General features: G+C 55.4%; 2 protein-coding genes across 8 annotated transcripts in view; one reads left to right on the top strand and one right to left on the bottom strand.

Annotated features, from left to right (window-relative positions):
* TTI1 (TELO2 interacting protein 1) overlaps positions 1-15764 on the top strand; it is a 105671-nt gene extending 89907 nt beyond the window's left edge. For 5 of the 6 annotated variants that reach the window (XM_073792986.1, XM_073792983.1, XM_073792982.1 and 2 more), the window contains one exon: positions 14428-15764. In XM_073792986.1, the coding sequence (XP_073649087.1) occupies positions 14428-14929 (502 nt within the window). In that variant the 3' untranslated portion in view covers positions 14930-15764. The remainder of the gene's footprint in view (positions 1-14427) is intronic. The other variant, XM_073792987.1, reaches the window with a different exon arrangement.
* The window catches only part of VSTM2L (V-set and transmembrane domain containing 2 like), a 36562-nt gene extending 15413 nt beyond the window's left edge, over positions 1-21149 (bottom strand). For both annotated transcript variants that reach the window (XM_073792989.1, XM_033839757.2), the window contains exon 1: positions 20803-21149. In XM_073792989.1, the coding sequence (XP_073649090.1) occupies positions 20803-20923 (121 nt within the window). In that variant the 5' untranslated portion in view covers positions 20924-21149. The remainder of the gene's footprint in view (positions 1-20802) is intronic.
* Between the last annotated feature and the right edge of the window lie 2439 nt (positions 21150-23588).

Below are 23588 nucleotides of genomic sequence, written 5' to 3'. Positions count from 1 at the left end.
ATCAGAGCGAGCCATTGGCCCCCGGTTCTGGGACAGCCAGATTCGGCTTTGATCCGGGCCCCTGCCCACCCGGTACCCTTTGCAAACAGAGGAAGGAGGAGAGTGGTGAGGCCCCCTAGTTGGATCCAAGGTAACCGGCAGTGTGACCCTGCTGGCCAAGAGACAGTGGGAGGGACACAGCTGTGACCCTCTCCAGGTGCCACTGCCTGAGCCATGGGAATCAGAAAGTACCCACACTTCTCCCTCCTGCAAATGGAGAAAGGGAGTCCAGAGCTACTGGGGGGCGGGGGATTTGCTCATCCCAGGATCACAGAGCTAGGAAGGGCGAAGCCAGCCCTGGAGCCTGGGCCTGCGTGACTCAGCCACGGCCCTTCTCCTCCCAGAGATGGCTGAGTGGAGGAAGCACATCTGTCCGACAGGAGGATGGGAAATGGTACATCTGGGTCTCATGGGTGGAAGGAAGGGCACAGATGGGCTGTCCTTGGGTGGGGTTTCCATGAGGGTGACCTGGGGAAGGGCCAGCCTCCATCCACCCTCACTCAGCCTCCCCCTGCCCACAAGCTCCCCCAGCTGACTGAAAAACCCTGACCCTGGCCCACCAGCTCTTCTTACTGATGCAGAAAATGAGGTTCAGAGCGGGCAGTATCTGGCCTGGGGCTACTCAGCAGCCAGGGGTCAGCAAGGTCAGGCTTCAGGCCCTCTCACCCCCAACTCACAGCCCTTATCCCCCAACCCGGATCCCAATAACTGTCCTCTAGAGGGCACTGTCCGACAGACACCAGATGCAAGCCACGCAGGCAACACACATACGGCATTTTAAATTTTCTGTTGCCGTATTTTAAAAAGTAACAATTTTTTTAAACAGATGAAATTAATTTTAATCATTTATTTTATTTAACCCAAGATATCAAAAAATTATTTCAACAGGTATAAAATTATTAATGAGATATTTTACATTCTTTTTTGTGCTAAGTCTTGGGTATCCAGCATGTATTTTACATGATTACAACACATCTCAATTTAGACTAGCCACATTCCCACTGCTCAGTTGCCACGTACGGCGGGTGTCCTGGCAGGTGGTGACGCTGTGCCAGCCTCGCTCCCCTCTCCCTCACATGTCCCAATTGCTCAGAGGAGGCGGCCCAGGCCCAGCATAGGGTGGTAACCCTTCCAAGGCCATGTGGCAGAGCTTGGATTTGAATCCAGGACTGTTTGACTCCCAAGGCCATGCTACTCCCAGAGGGCTCTTTCTTAAAAAGGAACAGTCCCAAATGGCCAACCCTACCTTGGAAGGTCCTGGAGAGGACCCTTCCTCTGGGACAGGGTGGGGAGTCTGTTTTATTCTGAGCGTAAAGGTCTGGGTGGGTACAGAGGAGGCATTTCACCCAGGCTGAGGCAATCAAGGGAGGCTTTCCAGAGGGGGTGTTGCTCCCCCCATCCCCAGGCGGGCCAGATGGTCCTGAGCTGGAGTGGGGAGGGGCACTGGCTGGGAGAATGGAGGGAGAACCCAGCTCCAAGAACTCCTGGGAGCCGGGAGAGCTGTCTGCAGGTGTAGCCACCAGCTCTTCCTCGCCACCGTGGGCTCTGATCCCCTCAGACCCTGCCTGGAGGCACTTGGTGGAATGGGTTGGGGGAGGCGCCCTCAGGATCCCATTGACTCCAACCTCAGTGGTGATGGGGGCAATGCATCCTCAGGACAAGTGGGGAAACCGAGGCTCTAGACATTTGATGGCGTATCTGAGTCTTCTTGTTCCAGAGGCAGCAACACGAAGGTTTGTCTGGGCTCCACCCCAAGGAAGCCCCTTCCCCCCAGAGAGAAGCTGTGTGCAGATAACTGCCAGGAGCACAGGACTGAGCTGGGGAGGAGGGACTGAGCCTGTTTCTGCCAACAGACTTGCTGTGTGACCTTGGGAGAATTTCTCCCCCTCTCTGAGCCTCAGATTGCTCCTGTATACAATGGAGTTGTACCTCACGGTCTGAGACCCCACCAGCTCAGACGGCCTGAGGGAGAAAGTGATGTATGTCCTAAGAGCCATGGTTTGGGCATTGGAAGGGGAGGGGTCCCTCTTACTTGGGGGAGAAGGGGACTCTGGAGGGAGGAGGAGGTGGCCTGGTCATTCAGCCAGGCCCTGAAGGAGGCGTGGATGCTGACAAGCCAAGGAGGATAAAAGGGATGGTGTGAACCAAGGAGGAAAGGAGGGAAACCCAGGGAGCCTTGTTTAAAAATGATAGTAATAGGGACTTCCCTGGTGGTCCAGTGGTTAAGACTCAGCTTCCACCGCAGAGGGCATGGGTTCAACCCCTGGTCGGGGAACTAAGATCCTGCGTGCCGCGCGGTGCAGCCACAAATCATCATCATCATCGTCCACCGTTTACGGAGCACCTACTGCACGCCTAGCATGGTGCAGACATCGTCTCTAACAGTCTCTAATCCACTCACTCCCGTTAGACAGATGAGGAAAATGAGGCTCAGAAAGGTGACATCATTTGCCCAAGACACACACACAGCTGGAATTTGAACCTGGGTCTGACCAGCAGGCATGACCAAGACCCAGGGGTCCATCAGCTCCCATCAGAATTTGTTCTGAATTATCAGGTTGAGTTTAGTCACCAGGCTCCACACGTCTGTATCCCACTTGCACACCTCCAGAGATGGGGAACTCAGTTTCTCCTACATCCATTGAAAGTGGGCAGCCCTAATCGGCAAGATGTTCTTGCTCCCTCTCCTAACTCTGTGACGAGGACGTGGCATCAGCACCCGACACTGGAAGGTGATCCACATTAATTTTTTTTTTTTTTTTTTTTCTGGTACGCAGGCCTCTCACTGTTGTGGCCTCTCCCGTTGTGGAGCACAGGCTCCAGACGCGCAGGCTCAGCGGCCATGGCTCACGGGCCCAGCCGCTCTGCGGCATGTGGGATCTTCCCGGACCGGGGCACGAACCCGCGTCCCCTGCATCGGCAGGCGGACTCTCAACCATTGCGCCACCAGGGAAGCCTGATCCACATTAGTTTTGATGAGGATGATGATGATCTCTGAGAAATATGGAGTCCTTGCCAGGCCCTCTGCCAAGCTCTTTACACATATTTTCTCATGCCCCCACCAGGATGCTATGGGGTAGGTGTGATCATTACCATCCCCATATTTCAGATGGGGAAGCTGAGGCTCACAGAGGTTAAGTGACTTGCCCAAGATCACAGGGTGAGTAAGTGGTTACATATGAACCCAGATCTAGAGGACTGAGGAGTGAGAGCTCATAACTTCTAGACCATGCTCCTACAGCCCCTCTTCCCAGTCTCCCCAACCTCCTTCCCTCCACCATTCAGACAACCCCATCCCCCATCCCCAACTCCCTACGCCACCCCATCTCCACGTCAGCATCCCTGCTGAGTTCGGGACATTAAAATCCTCTCTCCTTTCCGACATCCTCCCACCCCTGAACACCCCCTCCCTGTTCAGTTAACTCCTCGCAGCCCGTGCCTAGGGAGGCTGGTATAATTATAGATTTTTTTTTTTTTTTTTTTTTGCGGTATGCGGGCCTCTCACTGTTGTGGCCTCTCCCGTTGCGGAGCACAGCCTCCGGACGTGCAGACTCAGAGGCCATGGCTCACGGGCCCAGCTGCTCTGCGGCATGTGGGATCTTCCCGGACCGGGGCACGAACCCACGTCCCCTGCATTGGCAGGCGGACTCTCAACCACTGCGCCACCAGGGAAGCCCTAATTATAGATTTTTGAAAAGGATGCAGTTGTGCTCTCCAGCCCCAGGGCCCGAGCAGGGCTAGGCTCGCTGGGAAGACAATTAAAACCACTGTCCACAAATTAGGATTCTACAGGAGAATGAGAAAGGGACTTCATTGAATGCAACATCTCCTTCCTTTCTGCTTTTAATTGTATTAATTAACCCCAGGACTGGTTAACAGGGCGTCATCTGCAGGAAACAGCTCGTGACCCTGGCCTGAGGCACTGAGTTTGGCTTCTGGGAAAGGCAGGGGATGACCTGGAAGATCTCACCCACCCTTCAAGAGCAGGACCCTAACCTTCTTCCTAACCTTTCAGGCCCTGGTTCAGCACACACACCTAGGGCTTGGCCTCAGGTCTGGATTCGAACCCTGTTTCCTCTAGTCCCTAGCTGTGTGAGCTGGATAAGCCCCTTTACCTCTCTGAACCTCAGTTTCTTTAGCTGAAGAAAGGGGAGAATGAGAGGGAGAGGGTTATACAAGGCAACATATGCCTCATGCCCAGCACATAGTAGGTGCTCACCAAATAGCACTCCCTTCTCTCACCTTCTAGCTCAAAATTCTACCATCACCAGAAAGATTTTTAAAGATGCTCCTTTGTAGCCTCATCAGATTATACGGTGGATGCAGCATCTGTATTTCACTCACACCTGGACCACGAGACCTCTCATCCATCAGTCCTGTACCTCCTCTCCTTCCTCATTTGCTCCCAACAGCTGTCCCCCCGCCAAGCCAGGGGGATTCACACAGGTCCTGAGGGGCTTGTCAACCAAGGTGACCCCAGCTCAGGCCCCACCTCCCTCCATCTCTGAGCTCAGGTTCCCCATCCCAGACCCTCTGGTCCAGGAAGCCTGCATGGACTGGACCCTAGCCCACCCATAAGTCTTTGCCAGAGCGACAGCAGGATTCCCCTTGGGGACTGGTGGTAGGGGCATGCCCTAGTCAGGGGAACCAAGGCAGAACTGGAGCTAGAGAGAGACAAAGCGGGCAGAGCAGAGAGAACCAGTGCTGCCCCAAGGGCCCCTTGGTCATCCCTATCTCAGGCCCCATCTCTTGCCAGGACATATTGAGTCACTGCTTACTCGAAACCTCCAATGATGAATGGATAAGCAAAATGTGGCCCCTCCACACAGTGGAATATTATTCAGTCTTAAAAAAAGCAAGGAGATTCTGACACGTGCTCCAACATGCATGGACCCTGAGGACATCAGGCTAAGTGAAATAATCCAGGCACAAAAGGATAAATACTGTATGATTCCATGAGGTTCCTAAAGTAGTCAGACTCACAGAGACAGAAAGCAGAACGTTTGGGCTGGAAGAGGGTGGATGGGGGAGTCATTGTTTAATGGGTACAGAGTTACACTTCGGGATGACGGAACATTCCCAGATGTGGACAGTGGTGATGGCAGCACAGCAACCTGATTATATTTGATGCCACTGAACCGTACGCCGAAAAATAGTTAAAATGGTGAAATTTACATTATGCGTATCTTAACCACAACTTTTTAAAAAACACCTCCCGCGGCTTCCCAGCCCTGCAGCGGTGTGTTTTCAGGGGTCTGTGCCACAAGGCAACTTTCCACTAAGTCTGCGCTGTCCAATATTGTGGCCCTGAGCCCCATGTGGCTGTGGAGAGTTGAAACACAGCTAGTCCAAACTGAGATGGCTGTTCAGTTAGGTCCACACTCAATTTAGAAGATAGTATGAACATAAGAATGTATCAATAGGGCTTCCCTGGTGGCACAGTGGTTAAGAATCCGCCTGCCAATGCAGGGGAGATGGATTCGAGCCCTGGTCCGGGAAGATACCACATGCCGTGGAGCAACTAAGCCCTGCACCACAACTACTGAGCCTGTGCTCTAGAGCCCGTGAGCCACAACTGCTGAGCCCACACGCCTAGAGCCCGTGCTCCACAACAAGAGAAGCCACCGCAATAAGAAGCCTTCAACGAAGAGTAGCCCCTGCTCACCGCAACAAGAGAAAGCCCGCACGCAGCAACGAAGACCCAACGCAGCCAAAAATAAAATAAATAGATTTATTTTAAAAATTAAATTAAATTCAAAAAATAAAAAGTGTGACTCACTGAGGGCCATTTCCAGAAAGGCTGCTCTGTACCCAGCTCAGCAGGGTGCCAGGGCCAAAAGGGTGTGTGACACAGGGTCAGGAAGGCCTGCAGTCCCCGGAACTCCCAGCTGGGAGGCAGAATAGGGAAAAGGGCTGCAGAGGGAGTGTTTACAAGGAAGCCCCAGCTCACAGGCGAGTCTCCCAGAGCTCCTGAAATCAGGGGATGTAAAATGTCCGTAAGAGGAAAACCTAAATGAGTGGGATGGAAAAGCCTCCAGGGAATGGGGAGGCTGGAAGGGATGGGTGCAGGGCACCTGCCCTGGGATGGACCCAGGGGAGGCACCTGAGGTTCTCTTCGTTTCCTCCTGGGCTGCCCCCGGCTTCTGGCAGGCGGCCTGCAGCAACAGGGATCGAGGTGTGAGTCAACGAAGGCTGTTTCATCTTGGAGTGGACAGGTTTCCCCTTCTCAAGAAGTGACAGGGAATGCATTTTGTACCAAAGCTTGAGGAACTGCAATATGCCTTATTGGGAAGATGGGGGGCTGGGCACACAGCAGGGGCTCAAGGGCTCCCTGCAGAAGGAATGAAAGAGATCAAATTTCATGGACTCCTACCCTGAGCCAGGCCCTGTGCTGGGCTTCCTAAGATGCTTAGGTCAGGCCCTGACTCTCAAGGGGCCCACACTCTGCAGGAGTGACAAACACACAGAACAGTCTGGACAAGAGCTGGGACTGAGCCTGGATCGGCACGTACAGTTGTTCAGGGTGTGCACCATTCACAGAGCCATGAATCATAGTGCACAGAGAGGTGCAGGGCACAACTGCATGCAGAAGCTCTGGATGGAGGTGCACGTGCTAAGAGAGGAAAGGGCAGGCCCATGTCTGCCTGGAGAGTCAGGCTTCTGGGAAGTGGGGACATGACTGGACTTAAACACTGATGGGGTTTGCACAGCTGGGGGTGTTCAAGACAGGAAAGGGCATACCAGAAGTAGAGTTTCCCAAGTCCAACCTTTGGGGGACCACCTTTACCATTTCTGTAGGATCCCGGTACCACTGCACTATCATTTACTTAATATTTAGTTTCAAAAGCATCTTTCCCTTTTTACTAAATAAATTCAGCTTAAAAGGAGAATTCAGCTTAAAAGGAGACTTTTATTGCTGCCATAAATGGAAAATCAGCAACACGTGCCATAAAGAGAGGGTAACAGTACAAATAAACACTACGAAAACCAAACAGCGTTCGTAAATTCTAGCCAGGGGAGGTTGCCTGCTGAAGGCTACGAGCCTCAGTCCCCATTCCTCTCATTAACAAGGGAGACTGGCGAGAGTTAGGCATTAAATTCAGAGCAGCACCGAGCAGAAACTTTTTTCTTGATCAGAAGGGCCTGGGATGCAGGTCCAGCTGACACCAGTGGGCATCAGTGGGCAACCACCCCCACCACTGTCCCCGGCTCTGGCTTCCTGGGCCGCTGGCCCAGTCCCCCACGATTCACCTTTAGCTGGTACCTCCAAGACCTTGCTCACTCTGGCCCATAGACCTGGAAGCCTTTCCTGCCACTCACCTATACGGGGCAGCATCCTGTCTGATTCGCTGTAAGTTTCCGTGTGCCTTGTGCATGGGGAGGGCTAACACCCATTTCAGGAATGAGGAGGCCCGAATGCACGCTAGTAGAATGAATGACCAAAGAAATGAATGGAGGGCTCCCTTCTGTGCTGTGCTGCTCAGACCAGGGCAGTGACTTCCTGAGGCATTGGTTTCCCTCCCCCCAACTGGGGACAGAGCACTGTTTTTGTATTAAAACAAACATGAATATATTATGGCATAGAATACAGAATTCATGCATTTTGAATGAAATAGGAGACATCAAAGAAATACTGTCCTTGGTTGGGAGCTGTTTACTCTCCTGCATGGGGAGAACCCCTCGTCAAGGGCCTCCATCCGATCCAATCAGAAGCTGCTTTCACCTCTGCAGCCTCAGGCTCCTCAGACCATGCTCTGCACGCTGGAGTGCTGATGCGTGGGCAAAAGGGGCAGGGGACCACGAGGAGAGAGAGGGGCTGGGGGAGGGTGAAGCCCAGGATTTACAGATGCAGACGCCAAGTTGCAGCTCCACCCTGACTTGCTGCGTGGCTTCGTGTAAGTTGCTGCACTTCTCTGGGCTTCGGTTCCCACATGTGTCATTGCTTAAAGGCTTATTTTTGAGGATTAAATGAACTCACGCAGGTGAAGAGCCTGTTTCAGTGTTCGGGACACAATAGGGCCTCAACGCCCACTCAATGCTGAGTTTTAGGGACACACAAGCACATTCACCCAGGTGGGGCCCCTGCCCAGCCCTGGCTGATGACCCACCCAATAACAATTACAATAGCTAACACTTTTGAGCACTGACTATGTGCAAAGTGCCTGGAGATGCTGTGCCTCAGTTTCCTCATCTCTATAATGGGGATAATAATAACCGCCACCTCATAAGGCTGTTGTAAGGATTAAATGCGTTAACATTTATAAAGTGACTGCCTGACACCAAGTATGTGCTTATAAAGATGTTTCCTTTTTATTTATTCATTCATTTAGCTGTAATTGAAGTGAAATTCACATAACATGAAATTAACCATTTTAAAGTGCGCAAGTCAGTGGCGTTTGGTGCAGTCACAATGCTGTGCGACCACCACCTCTATCTAGTCCCCAAACATTTTCATCTCCCCGAAAGGAAACTCTTTACCCACGAAGCAGTCACTCCCCCTTCCCCCAGCCTCTGGCAACCACCAATCTGCATTCTGTCTCTATAGATTTGCCTGTTCTGGGTATTTCGCATACATGGACTAATAGAATATGTGGTCTTTGGGGACTGGCTTCTTTCACTTAACATAATGTTATCCAGGTTCATCCACATTGTAGCGTATATCAGATGTCACTCCATTTTGTAGAGGTGTTTCTTTTTTTTTTTTTGCGGTACGCGGGCCTCTCACTGCTGTGGCCTCTCCCGTTGCGGAGCACAGGTTCCAGACGCGCAGGCTCAGCGGCCATGGCTCACGGGCCCAGCCGCTCCGCGGCATGTGGGATCTTCCCGGACCGGGGCACGAACCCGTGTCCCCTGCATCGGCAGGCGGACTCTCAACCACTGCGCCACCAGGGAAGCCCTGTAGAGGTGTTTCTTTAATAAAATATCTCACTGAATCCCCAATATGACCTGGGAAGTAACCACTATCACCCTCGTCTTCTTACAGATGAGAAAACTGAGGCACAGAGAAGGTGGGGACTTGCCCAGGTCCCCTGCCAGGCAGCCCCAACACAGCCAGGTGGGCAGTGCTGGCACCTAAGGCCGCGGGCAGAGTGCCTCCCAAGGCCACCAGCGCACATTGAAGGAGACAGCAGTGGAATTACAAATCTAGGGAGATTTAAGGAGAGTGAAACTATTCTGGCACTTGCAGGATTGCGGGAGTTGAGCAGGTTTCCCCAGTGGAATTCCTGCCGCCTCTTCCCACACATCTGGGCCACAGGGGATGAAAGGGTTTGGGAGGGAGAAAGGCAAGTGTGGGACTGTGCAGGGAGGCGGGGACAGGGTGGGGCAGCCAGGGACGGGAGAATGCAAGTAGGCATCCTGATGTCTGTGCAGGTACCATTTCTTTTCATCCTCACCTGTACATCCTGCGAAGCCGGTGGGGTAAGCCCACTGCACCGATGGCTAGTGAGGCTCTGAGAGGTTGAGTGGGGGCCAGAACTTGAGCCCAACAGTGTCTGATCTCAAAGCCCAGGCGTGTACCCATCCCTAATGCCTGTCACAGGCAGAGAGGGGGCAAATGGAGGAAGCACAGGGAGATTGCATCAGCCATAGTATGAGTGGTTACCCCAGAACCCCAGAAAGGAGCATTCCCAGATCCACTGAGAAGAGGAGAGAAAAGCAAGCAATGTCTGGAGGCACTGAGTGTGGAGCCAGGGAGGCCAGGGCCATGCAGAACAGAGCAGAAGGGGAGAGGCAGAGACAAGGGCATCTGAAAGCCAGGTGCAGAGACCAAGCGGAGAGGTGAAACCGAGGCAGCCCCCAGGGGTGCTTCCCCCAGAGCAGAGCTTCTCAGGGTGCCCAGCAGGCGGGGCAGAGGGCAGAGCGGCCATGCTGCCCCTCCTCCACACCCTCCCCGCCAGGGCCTGGCCTGGGTTACACCTGGCCCCGCTTGGGACCTCGTTCCTGCCCCCGTCCCAGCCCCTCCTACTCCTGTCCAACTGTGTTTGAGAAATCCAAGAATGCAGCTGTAAACATGTGGGCTCTGGAGTCAAGCTGACCTGGCTTTGAACCCCGACTGCACTTCCTCGAGGTAGGCAAATCTCTGAGCACCAGCTTCCTCATCTGTAGAATGGGCATTGTGGGCACTCAACAGGGTCATACACACCATGGAGTATTATCATGACGGCAATGACCAGGCTGCTATTCCTCTCTCAGGCGGTCTTGGTCCACCTCCTGCCTCCCCAAGGCTCCCACCTCCCTTTTCCTCACCTAGAAGACTAGCCTGACCTGGCCTTTTAAACACAAGGACTATTCTAGAACCAAACAAGCCCTAGTTGAAGGGGTTCTGCCCTACCCCAGGGCCTTTGAACTTACTGTTCCCTCTGCCTGGAAGGGGACTTGACAGAAAGCAGCAGAGCTGGGATGGGGCTTGGGGCACCCAGCACCTAGCTGGAGTTCAGTGACCGCTGCTGGGGGTCTCTGGGGGGCATAAGGAGACCAGCTGGTGAGTCTCAGGGCCCCGCCCCCCAGGCCCTCCTGTCAGCTGTCAGCCAGCCTGCCCTCCCCCTCCCTCTCCTCTGCCTGCCCGAGACCATTAGTGTGGCTTTGTTTTGAGCGCTATTTCCACTACCATGTGCTCTGGCTGCCGGGCCTCCATTAGGGACCCTTTCCTGGGGCCGCTGACAGGCAGCCAACAGCTCCCCAGCGAGCCAGCCGTAATTGCTGCCGCCTTGAAGGTCGGAAACGATTTTTTTAAAACCTCACAAAGCAAAACAGACACCCTGCCGTCTGCTCTCGCCTTCCCCGCCCTCAGCCGGGAACCAAGCCCGAGGTTTCCAAGAAAGGGGGGTTCAGTTAAGACCCCCCAACCCCAGAGACACCCTTAACATGCCAGGCTGGGGGAAAACAAAGTTTGGGCTCTGCTCCCTGGCTTTGAACTAGGTGGGGGGCCCCAGACACCTCCCTAGGCCCCAGTTTCCTCCTGGTCAAGATGGGCATGTTGATGGGTGCCTGGGGTGCCTGCTGGGGTGACCATGACGAGCTTCTGACAGGAGGTCGCGGGCCTCTCTGAGGACGTACAGAAAGCAGAGAACCAGAATGCAGGAGAGGCAGGAAGAGAGCTGCCAAGGGGAGAAAATGGCTCGGGAGCAGGCTCTGAGGAGGGAGGAACTCGGGTGTTCAAGAAAGGAAGCGAGTGTGCCTTCACACACACACACACACACACACACACACACGCACACGGGCTTCCATCTCCTTTCGAGCCCACGTTCCCATCATTCCCTGGACACCTGGACCAGCCCCATCATCCTATGAGCCCAGAAACTCAGCCCCCCAGCCCCCGGCAAAGAGCCTCTCCTCCTCCGCGAGCCCCTCCAGCCTCCGAGGCCTGTTTGAGCCCCCATTTCAACTCACAGGGCCATCCCCACCCAAACGCCAGCCACGCCCTGTGCCTTCTCCACTCAGAAACCCTCCAGGGCTGCCCCTGCCCCGGGAATCAAAACCAAGCTTCCCAGCCTGTTCTCAGTACCTCCAGCTGCAGCCTGCTTTTCCGGATATGCACACACGACTCTCCACATGAAGCCCCTCCCAGACGCAGGCAGTCAGGCAAGGCTCCCTACTGACCACCAGTCTCCTCTCAGCCCTGATGGTCCCTGGATACAGGCAGAAAAGGAGTCTGCCTCCCCCAGGAAGTCGTCCCTGACTGCACCAGGACACAGCAACCACTCTCGCTGGAAACCTCCAGAGACCTCCCTGCAATGGCTCACCTGCCCTGTTTCCTGGGCTCCCACCTCTGGCTGACTGTCCTCCATTATCTCTCCCAGTACTCACCCCCTGAAGACACTCACCAAGGACTTGCCAGGAAAGTGAATGAAGCTTCTTCCGGGTCACGAGAGAGCACTGTGTGGGGGAGTGGGGGGCAGGAGGCCAGAGCCTGGCTCTGCTGCACACCGGCCCTGTGTCCTAGGGCCAGCCCTGGCTCCTGTCTGGACCTCAGTTACCTCCCCAGTGAAATGAAGGCTTCCCTGGAGGACCACAGGTGGGCTCTGGGGGCCTCAACAAACCCTCTGATGCTGGACAAAACCATGTGGCATTTTTCTGAGGAAACAATCCAGTTTTCATCAACATTCCAGCTCTCAGGAGGATCACGACCTCCAAAAAAATTAGGAACCACTGGTCTAGACAATGTCCAGCGTCCCTTGTAGCTTCCCCACGCGGTCATTCACTCATTTGTTCGCTTCATTCATTCAACCAACATTTCTTGGGTGCCTGCTCGGTGTGGGTGTCATGCAGAGTCTGTGTATGTGTAATCCTGAGACGTCCCCTGAAGAGAGGAGCGTACGTGTGTGTGTGTGTGTGTGTGTGTGTGTGTGTCTACAGAGAGAGAGGGAAAGGGAGGACCAAGGTGGGAGAGATGAGAAGAGGGAGGGAGAGGGATAGAGCAGACACAGGGAAAGGGACAAAGAAAGATGGAGAGAGACTGAACAACAGAGATAGAGATCGAAAGAGAGAGAAAGAGAGAGAAACCCACGGAGAGAGAGCTGGAGGAAGAGGGGAAGGCGAGCATGTGCCACCGATGGGCAATGCCAGCCCCCCTAATTGATGGCTCTGAGCGAGGCCCCCCTCCCGGCTCCGGCTCTAACCTTCCAGATGCTCCCAGAGCCTCCACGCCTCGCATCCCAAGGGCACCAGCTTGGAGGGGGAGGCTGGTACTGACGCAAAGGCAGAGGGCACCCGCCTGGCCCCTTAGGCCAGCCCGCTAAAGGACCTCCCAGGCCCCTTCCCCCACTGCCACAGCTCCTCCAACTGCACGTGAGCAAATACCCTACCCGAACATTCACTCCAGACTCGGGCTCAGACAAAAACAGCAGCCCCCAGTAGAACACTCGGGCAGGCGCGCCCACATCCCCGCTGCTCCCCACTGACGATGCTGGACTTGGATCCAGGAGCTTGGACTCTCAGCCCTGGGCTCTTTCATCCAGACCCAGGCCTTCTCAGCATTCTGGCATCACGGACCCTGAGAGAATCTGACGCATCCAGGGCGCCGCTGTGGAACAAAGCACCTGCCCACAAGCCCATGCGGTTTGGCAGCCGGGAAAGGACAGATGAGCGGGTGAAGAGCCACAAGCTGGGCTCAGGCCTGGCTCTGCCATCCCACATCTGTGTGTCCTCAGGCAAATCGCATCACCCCCCAAGCCTCAGCGTCCTCATCTGTAAAATGGGAGCGCCCTCCTCACAGGCCGGGTGAGGATTAGACGAGAGGAGGAGGGGAAGTGGCAGGCACAGAGAAAATCCCCCATGAGTGCTGGCTGGTGTTTTGGTTCATAGCCCGCAAGGCCACTGAGAGCTAAGCACCATGTGCTGGACGGAATCCCACGCCACCGTCGGCTCCATCCTCACCTGTTGATTGGAGGACAAAGAATAGCGCTTGGGAGGATACAGATGGAGGTATTCTAGATGCTTAGAGCTTAGGAGAACTCGGCACTGTTCAGGTGGGGAAACTGAGAGGGGCAGGGACGTGCCAAGCCACCCAGAAGGTGGAGACAGTGGGAGGGTGGATAAAAACCCAGGTCCCATTCCCCGCCCCAATTCTGGCACTTTAACTGGGGGCTGAAATGACAAAGGAGTCGCTATCCCCACCCCTCAACATGGGGAGCAGTGAAGGCCCCACTCCCACCACGTCCGTTCCCTGTGTGGGACCAGGCATCCCCGGAGTCCGGAGCTCCGCCCACCTAAACCCTTGTCCCAGCCCCACCACTAAACTGCTGGGTAAAACATCCTTATTAACCGCCCACTGTATTCTGCCTTCTCTGCCCACTTCACCAGTCTTTGCTCCTTTGGGAAAGAAGGCAGGAATCCCCCCGTGACATCCCCAGCTAATGACTGGTCCAGCTTACATACCTTCTGTGATGGGGAGCTCACCACTGGGTACCTTAACTGCTCCAGGAGTGAGCGCCCTTCTCCAGGCTGAACATCATCCCTGCTTCTTAACTCATCACAATTTATACTTATATCTATCTTATAAGTTTAGTTGTCTGAGCAAGAGCCTTAACTGTCTTCTTCACTGATATGTCCCCAGTGGCTAAAAGAGCCTGGTCCATGGCAGGTTCTCAACTGATATTCGTTGAAGGAATGAAGGAAGGAAGGAATGATCAAGCTTCCAATAAATGGCAGCAGCCCCTGTGAGGCCAGCAGTTCCCAGTATGAGGAGTACGGAGTATGAGATGGGAGGGGCTGGCCTGTAGGCCAGCAGCCCCCAAGTCCAGTCATCCCCGCACACAGATGGGCCTGGGTACCACCCGTACTAGTATGTCGTTTGTGTTTTTCTATAAACTAACCCACTATGTGTTTGTTTTTTTTTGTGGTATGCGGACCTCTCACCGTCGTGGCCTCTCCCGTTGCAAAGCACAGGCTCCGGACGCGCAGGCTCGGCGGCCATGGCTCACGGGCCCAGCCGCTCCACGGCATGTGGGATCTTCCCGGACCGGGGCACGAACCCGTGTCCCCTGCATCGGCAGGCGGACTCCCAACCACTGCGCCACCAGGGAAGCCCTGGGGGCTTCTTAAAGAAGGGTTTCAACTCGGTATGGTGGAGCTGAGTCCTCTGCTGGCTTCGAGAAAGGGGAGGGGACACAGCGGTGGGCAGGGGGACCCGGAGGAGGAGCAGCCCCTCTGCCCCCCCATCCCCACTTCCCTTCTCCACAGCAGCACGTACCAGAGGGATCCCGGGGTCACCAGCTGCGAAAGGAGCGGATCTATTCCCCCAGTGAGACCACTGCCCCTTTTCCTGTTGGAAGAATCTCACTGGGGTCTGGGAGAAGAAGATACATCCTGGGACCCCATTACCCTCAAGGCTGCAGCATCTCATATGCACCCCAAGGGACTGGGTCTGAGTCCACCCACTGCAAGATGAAATCAGCCTTACCCACCCCAGATGTCCTTGTGGTCAGTAAGGATGAGGAGGGGTTCCAGTTTTGTGATTTTTCTACTAATAACATGGATTTCTAATGAAATTAAAATTATGTGAATGTTTAAAACAATACTGACTTGGAATGAGCAAAAGTTGAAGAACTTCAGACCTTAGACCTCTGCCTTATCCTCCCTGCCACCCATTCAGTCATTCCCTGCCACCTCCCTAGGCTGGGCATTGTGGAGGGTACCAGGACACAAGGGAATCTGACCTGTACCCCCGGTCATTACAATGGGAGTGGTGAGAGTGGCCGGATGCCGGCCACTGTATAGCCAGCTGGCCCCAAATCCCCTTCGGGGCCGAGAGACTCTTCCCACGACCGCCTCAACAGCCGGTTCAGTCCCTGAAGTCCAAGGTCATGGCCAAGCACCAGGAGGTGGGGTTGCTTCATGTCCCCTTTCCCCTCTTTCTGACACCTGCCCCTCACGTGGGTGCCAACATCACTGTTCACACCACGTACTTCCTCTCCTTACACATATGATTTTCTCAACCTCCAACAGAAGCTGGAAAGTCACTGAGGCAGGGTCCTGGTCTGGAGGTTGCCATGTCCTCTGCTGCACAGCTGGGGCATGGAATGTGGAGGTCACCATGCTCACTCCTTCCACCACAGGAAGTCTCGTGACCTTGGGCCTCTCCCTCGTCCTCTCTGGGACACAACAGCACTGTGAGCGTGGGCCCTGGAGCCACATTCCGGGCTCCGCTCTGGGCTCCAACACTTGCTAGGTGCGTGACCTTGGGCAAGCCTTTAACCTCACCACGTCTCAGTTTCCTCATGAAAACATCGGGCCAGGGAAAGTCCCCTCCCCTTAGGGTTCCTAAGAGGATCAAATGAGACAATGCCATTTACGGCCCTGGCATGACAATAAACATTTGCTTGCGTATAATTTTCACTCTCTTTGTATCGAGTTGGGTCAGGTGATCCCAAAAGCCAAGCACTAACCTCCCATGCAATCTGGGCACACGCTCTCTTGCCCGTGGCCTTGGTCTTCCCCTCTGTTAGATGGGTAGAAGGAGATGGTCCCAGAGGTCCTGCTGGCTTGGCCTGAGCCTTAGTGATTCATTCCAAGCGCTCTATCTTCTGCCTCGGTGGCTGGTGGGTGGGAAGGGACCACTCTCCTGGCACCCCCGATCCTGCCCACTTGTTTGTCAACAGGAGACTTTCCCCAACACCCCTGCTGTCAGGGTGGCAGCGAGCCAAATTCCCCCGTCCTGCCGGCTGCCTGTGGCTCCCCTCACTTGGGGAAAAGGCTGAGGGAGCCGCCGATAGGCAAAGTGTCAAAAGCAATTGGTGTGAAGGACTTGGGGAAAACCGCTTGCGAGGGTCAATTCCCTCCCGGAGGCCGGGAAACCCTCAGCCCAAGGCGGAGTGTTTACGGGCGTAATTGATAGAATAATCACCGACACCGGCGACAACGGCGAACACATTTTTAACATCATAACCTTCAGAAGACAGCACTCAGTTTTCTCCATCTCCCAGCCACCAAACTAGCCAGCTTACTGATGGGGAGATACCTATAGTTCGTTGAGGAATGCGAGAAAGCCAGAGTCATTTTTCAGTGCACAGGCTGTTTGCCAAATGGCCCGGCGGCCCCCGCCCCCTCCCCCAGCGCCCCGCTGCTCCCTCCTGGCAACAGAGAAAACCTCAGGACAGTGAATCACTCAATGGACAAAGCGCCAGGCCAAACCAGGATCTTTGTCTGCTGCAGGGTGTATTAATAATTGAAGGTGCTGGCTTAGGGTGTGTGTGTGTGTGTGTGTGTGTGTGTGTGTCTCTGTGTGTGTGTGTGTGTGTGTGTGTGTGTGTGTCTGTGTGTGTGTGTCTGTGTGTGTGTGTCTGTGTGTGTCAGGGCAGGGGCAGGAGGATGCATGTTTGCTGCAGTGTAAGGCTTCCTGGGGCTCCTCTGAGGGTCCACATACCTGCTCCAGCCTGGACTTCTTCCTCCCTTGCAAAACCAGACCAATCCAGCAGCCCCTGGCACCAGACAATTTCCCATCCCTACATGTCTCATCAGGTTTGAGTGAATACTTAAGGCAGTGGCTCCCAGACTCCAGGCTGCTTGGTAATCATCTCGGGAGCTTATTAAAATGCAAATTCCAGGGTCCCATCAACAATCATTTTGGCCAATGGGTCTGGGGAGGACCCCAGGATCTGCATTTTAACAAACTCCCTGGGTGATTGCAATGCAAGAGGTGCACAGAGATCTTCATAAAGATCCTGCCTTCCGGGGACTTCCCTGGCAGTCCAGTGGTTAAGACTCGGAGCTTCCACCACAGGGGAGCATGGGTTTGATCCCTGGTCTGGGGAAAGTAAGACCCCACATGCCGTGCAATGTGGCCAGAAAAAAAGAAGACAAGATCCTGCCTGCCGTGGACAAGATCTAGAGAGTCCTGGAGAAGGCGGCTAATCCAGCTTCCTGCTTCTAACTTGCCTGTGGCCTCAGCAAGATCCCATCGCCTTTCTGAGCTACTGGCTCCTCCTGGTGGAACCCACTGCCTTACCAGTTCTCTGGGGAAGTGGAAGGGAGTCCCTTGGGCAGAGCCGGGCAGAGGAAGGAGACCCATCACACAACTGGCCAAGCCTGCCTCAAGGCTGTCCCGGAGGAGGCAGGCCCAGAGCAGAACTGCCAGACACACCTTCAGTGTAGGCACAGCTCCCCAGCTCTCTGTGCAGACTCAGTGACCTTGGGCAAGTCACTGGCCCTCTCTAACCTGTTTCCTCATATGTCCAGCACCAGCCTTGCACGAATAATGTCAGCCTTAGTGAGTTAACACTGGCAAGGGGTTTGGTAGCACCCAGCACACAGTAGGCAGTTCATAAATGTCAGCTCCCTTTCCTCCCACCCGCTGTGCTCATGGCAATGAGCTAACCCTGTCTGATGAGGAAAAATCAAAGTAGCTGCCATTAATTGAATACCTACTGGGCACAGACACTGACCATCACCACCCCCGCCTCCCACTTCCCTGAGGGCTCCCTAAGAGGCAGGTACCACTCACTCCCCATTCACTCCTCATGCCTTTAAAAAGCCCTCTGCGAAGCAGACTGAGTGGAGGTAGCAGGGAGAGGGGAAGCGAGATAGATGTCCTTGCGGACCCATCTGACCCCGGGCTTTCCCTGTGACAAGCCCCGGGGCGAGCAGGCGGAAGGCGTTAGCCTGGCGGCTGGGCTGGGACCGAGCTGGAGAGGTGAGCAGCTACCAGGCGGCTGGGGTCAATGGACTCCTCCCCGGGACCCCCGCTGCCAGCCTCCTACCCCTACCCGAGACGCAGAGACACCTGCCTGACCCAGCCACGTTTCCTGAATCAGCTGAGGACACGCGGAGCCCAGGAATAATGAAATGATCAGGCTCCAATCTGCTAAACAGCAATTTCTGGGCTTTTTCGGCACACGTAGCTTTTATTAAATTGGTATTCTCCTCCTGAACGCAAACGGCTATTAGACATGACCCACTTCTCCGCCGTGTCTCACTATCATTAATAACAGTTTCTTTTTGTGATTAAGTGAGTGGCTCCAAACCCTTCCCGTGGTTTCGGGCGTTTGGCAAAGGGGCAGCACGGGGGCTCCTCGGCATCTACTACTTGGTGACTTTGAACCTGGCAGTGTTGGGAGATGGCAGTCTGGCCCCTGCAGAGCAGCCTGGCCTCCTCGCTTCTTGGGGGACAGAACGAGCCCTAGAGGGGTGACTCGCTGGCCCAGAACTGCATGGCGGGTCACTAAGAGAAGCCAGGTTCCCCCGCAGCCAGTGCTGTGTCCTTGACATCCAACCCCTCCTCTGGGCCTCCGCTGGCCCTCCCCAGGGTTCAGCAGGGACGTTACAGCTAGTGGGGCAGAGCTGTGCCCTAAGCACGCCTGGCACCAGGGGGCAGGCAGAGACTGCCACACAAAGGGCAAACCCTGCTTTCCTATGGGGGGGTCACCTTGGGGCCTCAGGAATGACAGAGTGGCACCCAGATCCTAGGGGTCTGGTGATCCAGGGACAGGATGATGGTAAACCTCAGAGCCCCAGTCCTTGTATGTCTCGGGACCGCAAACTCAGGAAAGCCCTTCCGTGGAAAACCCTCCTAGTGTAAGTTCCAACTGTGCCAAGGAACTGAGCGAACTGAGCGGAGCCAGAAGGGGAGCGGAAGGAGGAATTCCCAGTCTCCCTTGAATGGGAGGGAATCTGACAGGGAGATGAATGTCCTGGAAAAAGCAGTGTCTTTGCCCAACAGACCCTGGGGCCAGTCTCAGCTCAACCACTCACTCACTGTGTGACCTTGGGCGAGTCCCTTTACCTCTCTGAGCCTTGATTTTTCCATCTGTAAACTAAGGATCAAAATAAGCCTTCCCCTATTTACCACCACTGCAGCCAGGTCAGTAGAAATTAGATGAAGGATAAGAAGGGTACGTAAATGGTACACAGAGCGGTTTCTATTTAACATGGTAAGGAGGAAGGGTGCAGGGAGTCATGGTTCCCAAAAGCAGAGTCCCTGAGAAGGGCTTTGGAAGCGCCCCCTACTTTCCAAAGCAATTCCACTCATGCATCATGCCCCAGCAGCCTTCTCTGATTACCTACTACCACGGCCCTCACTCTTTTCCATCAGAATAAATCACCCAGTTCTCTGCCATTTGTGCAAACCTCTCCCCAGCCCTGGGCATACAGTGCCCAACATTGGTGCCGCAGCCTCTCCTACCAGATTGGAAGCCTTTGCAGGGAAGAGATGGATGGACAAAGCGTCTCCATTTTCATCTATGCCCTGGTCCCCATACCGGAAGGAGCCTGGCTCATGGGGGCAAGGGGCGCCCCCAGAGCTGCCAGCTTCAGACAATCCAACTCTACTGCCAACTTGGGCTCCTCCGGGGCTGGAAGGAGCTTCTGACACTCAGGCAACCAGTGCTGGGAATGTTCTCTTGCTCCCTGGCTCTCACAGTGGCTGAGTTGAGATTTCCCACTTTTCAGTCCTCTAGGGTCAAAGATGAGGACGGGTGGGTACCCTATTGAGGGATGGCAGGGGCTTCCTGTCCCCCCGCCTCCCCAGGGGCAGACAAAAGCTCCTGGCTTCCCTCTTCCCCTTCCATGCCTCTGGCTGGAAGCAACAATGCCAACTATTCCAATGTCTTCGAGGGGCTCCCACCAAGCCTTCGTCCCCAAGATGCCACCCACCTGACAGGGGTGGCTGCAGCCCAGGCTACCAGTTCTCAAGTGGTGGGGTCTTCTGTCCCCCAGGACCTTTCCAGTGGGGGAGGTGTGGAGAGGGAAGGGACAAGGACAGCTGTGGGGTTAAACCCACAAAGGGGAAAGGCAGATGGGCGGAGAGCGGTGGGTGAGCAGAGTGTGTTCACAAAGTGTTTGTATATGCCAGTGTGTCTGCAGGCAGGCGGGCAGGCAGGAGTTGTGCGCTTGGGTGCCAGCTGGCAGGGTCTGAGTGCTCCAGCCCTAGTGCCTGCTGTGTGTGTAGTGAGCATATGAGTGAGAAGGGGGATCTGAGATGGTGTCTGGAGATGTGTGAGGGAAGGAGTTGTGAGTGTGAGAAAGCAGTGAGTGTGGCTGTGTGTCCATGGCTGTGAATATGTGTGTGGTCATGGAGGTGTGTGTATCGCAGGGAGTTGGGGGGGTGGGGGGGTTGGAGAGAGCCCTCCGCGAGAGGGGCATAGGGGGTGCCCCCTCCTCCGCAGGGGTGGCCAGGGAGCCAGGGCCGGTCCATAGACCCGGCAGGAGGCGCCCCGGGACTCCCGCCACCGGCAGCGCGGGTTCGAGCCCGGGGACGGCCAAGTTGGAGACGCGCGGCCCAGGGTGGGGTTTGGCGTGGAAGTCCGCGAGGGCGGCGACCCAACTCACCGTGGCCGGAGATGTGGTTGTCCCAGGGCGCGTGGCCGGCGGGCCGCGTGGCGCCGCCGAGTTGCAGGAAAAGTGCCAGGTAGTGGAGGGCGCCCAGCGCCACGCCGAGCAGGGCCCCCATGGTGCGCGCTCGGGCCGGGGGCGCCGCCGCCTCACATCGGGGCTCAGGAGACCGCAGACACCACGCCCGCCGTCCCCTGCCCGGTGCGGCCTGGTTGCCCCGCTGCGGCTGCTGCCCCTCGCCCGCTGAACCCGGTCTGGCCCCGGCTCCAGTCCTCGCCCGGCTCCGGCCCAGCCCCGGCTGCGGTTAGCAAGCGCACGCCCTGCCGGCCGTCTCCGACTGCGGGACTCTTCCCTTCCGCGGAAGGCCACTCCGCTCGGTGCCGCTGCCGCCGCACCCCCTCCCTCCCACTCCCTCCCGCCCGCCCAGAGGAGGCGGCGGCGGAGGGATCTGTCGCTTGATTTATCATCAAAGTTTTGCCGAGGCTGGGATTTTTAAAGCGGTACCCGCAACTTCCCCGGCTGGAGAGAGCAGGCGGGGGCGAGATGGGGTGGAGGAAGCCACCCCAGGGACCCGGTTCCTGCAAAGCATAACACCGCTGGCTTCAGAAACAGAAATACGCTCCATCGGGAAAAGGGGAAAAACCAGTCGACCAGCCGCCAGGCCCAGCGCGCTCAGGAGGGTCTCCTCAACTTTGCTAGCAGGGCGGTGCCAGGGTCAGGGAGGCACGTGGGGGTGGGGTGGAGGTGAGGTTGAGGTAGGATGGGAACCTGGGCTGAGGCACAGGAGACCTGGTTAGACCTGGTTAGACCTGCCTGCCTTTGGCTCCCAGTGTGATCGTGTCCGGGTGTCTACCCCTGTCTGAGCTTCAAGGTCTTCAACTGAGAAGTGGGAATAATAGCTGCCTTCAGGGATCCTGGTGAGGATTTACAAAATCATGTGTGTAAAGCGCTAAGCATAATGCCGCCTTCGTGGTAGGAGCTCAATAGTTATTACTGTTGTTGTTCCCCTCTCTGGGACTCAGTTTTCGCGTCTGTAATAGTGGGCGTAAGGCAGGCTAGTTGCTGGGTCTTCTTCTAGCTTAGAGATGCTGGGCCCTGCACAGTGGATTGGATCGCCCCCTTCTGGACTGTAGGGCTCCCTTCCTCGGACAGGTGGGCATAGTGGAATGTTGGGCGGGTGGTGAGGGGGAAGGAGGTGGTAGTGAATGAAGCCATTTTCATTCCCAAGAGCAGGAATGCAACGAGATACTCCGATTCCTTCTCCAACTGCTTAACTGGGGCAGCTGGGACAGACCTTCAGTACAGACACAAGGCTGACCTACTGTGGCCCCATTTAAAAGAAGATTAAGCACATTAAATCAGAGAAGTAGCTTATCTGAGGCCCCACAGCGAGTCTGGGGCTAAGTCCCTGATTCCCGGACAGGGTCCCTCCTGCTCTCATCCCTTGTGCTTTGCCAGGCATCATTCCCGACGGCCGTGTCCGCCGCTGTTTCAGCACCACGGAGGAGGACAGCGTTAACCCCGACACCCATTTTTTTTTTTTTTTGATAAATTTATTTATTTGTTTTTGGCTGTGTTGGGTCTTCGTTGCTGCACACAGGCTTTCTCTAGTTGTGGTGAGCGGGGGCTACTCTTTGTTGCGGTGCGCGGGTTTCTCATTGCGGTGGCTTCTCCTGTGGAGCACGGGCGTCAGGCGCGTGGGCTTCAGTAGCTGCGGCCCGCGGGCTCAGTAGTTGTGGCTTACGGGCTCTAGGGCACAGGCTCAGTAGTTGTGGTGCACGGGATTAGTTGCTCCGCGGCATGTGGGATCTTCCCGGACCAGGGGTCGAACCCGTGTCCCCTGCATTGGCAGGCGGATTCTCAACCACTGTGCCACAAGGGAAGCCCCACGGACACCCATCTTTTTAAGCTCACCGACCGCACCTCCGCGGGCTCCACGGGTTCAGCACCAAGGACTGACCTTCTGATTTCCTCCCTCGCCCCCGCCAAATGGGAGTCAGCGCCTGAGATGGCCCACATCCGTCTCAGACCACACATAGGTGGATCCCGCATTGTGGACAGCACCTCAACTTTGAGAATGAAGTTAGAGCCCGAAGGACAGCTTCTCCCTCCACCCCTCCACCCCTGTCTTTACTCCGTCATGCACACCCCTTTACAACAGTATGGCGGGCAGCACACCAGTTGGGGCCTGTGGTCACCAGCAACAATACAGTTTATTCGAAACTATGCTCAGCACCCTGAAGTGTCGCGCACTTACAAATACTGTTTCTGCACAACTGACAGCCCTCACAGGACCGGTGGCGCGGCACTGCTTTCAGCACCGCAGAAGGACAAAACCCCGTCCTAGCTCATTCCCACCCATATTATCTGGAAGAAGTGGCCTTTTATTTATTTATTTATTGCCCGATTAATTTACTTCTCACTTCCTTCCCACTCAGAGGTGGTATTTAGGCTATCCTGGGTTGACCAGCTGTCTTGGGTACGAAAGTATTTCCTCATTTATTAATTCGATTGACTCTCACTCCCAGTGAAATGGGCTTCATTGCCCCCACTATAAAGATGGAGAAACTGAGAATCTTCAAGAACACATAGCAGGGACGTCCCTGGTGGTCTAGTGGCAAAGAATCTGCCTTACAATTCAGGGAACGCGGGTTTGATCCCTGGTCAGGGAACTAAGATCCCACATGCAGCAGGGCAACTAAGGCCACCTGCCACAACTACTGAGCTCGCCTGCCTCAACTAGAACCCGCGCCACAAACTACAGAGCCCACGCACTCTGGAAC

Source organism: Tursiops truncatus, chromosome 15 (assembly GCF_011762595.2).
Source record: "Tursiops truncatus isolate mTurTru1 chromosome 15, mTurTru1.mat.Y, whole genome shotgun sequence".
Classification (NCBI taxonomy): Eukaryota; Metazoa; Chordata; class Mammalia; order Artiodactyla; family Delphinidae; genus Tursiops; species Tursiops truncatus.
The sequence above is the reverse complement of the archived record's forward strand: the minus strand, read 5'-3'. Positions and strand labels throughout refer to the sequence as shown.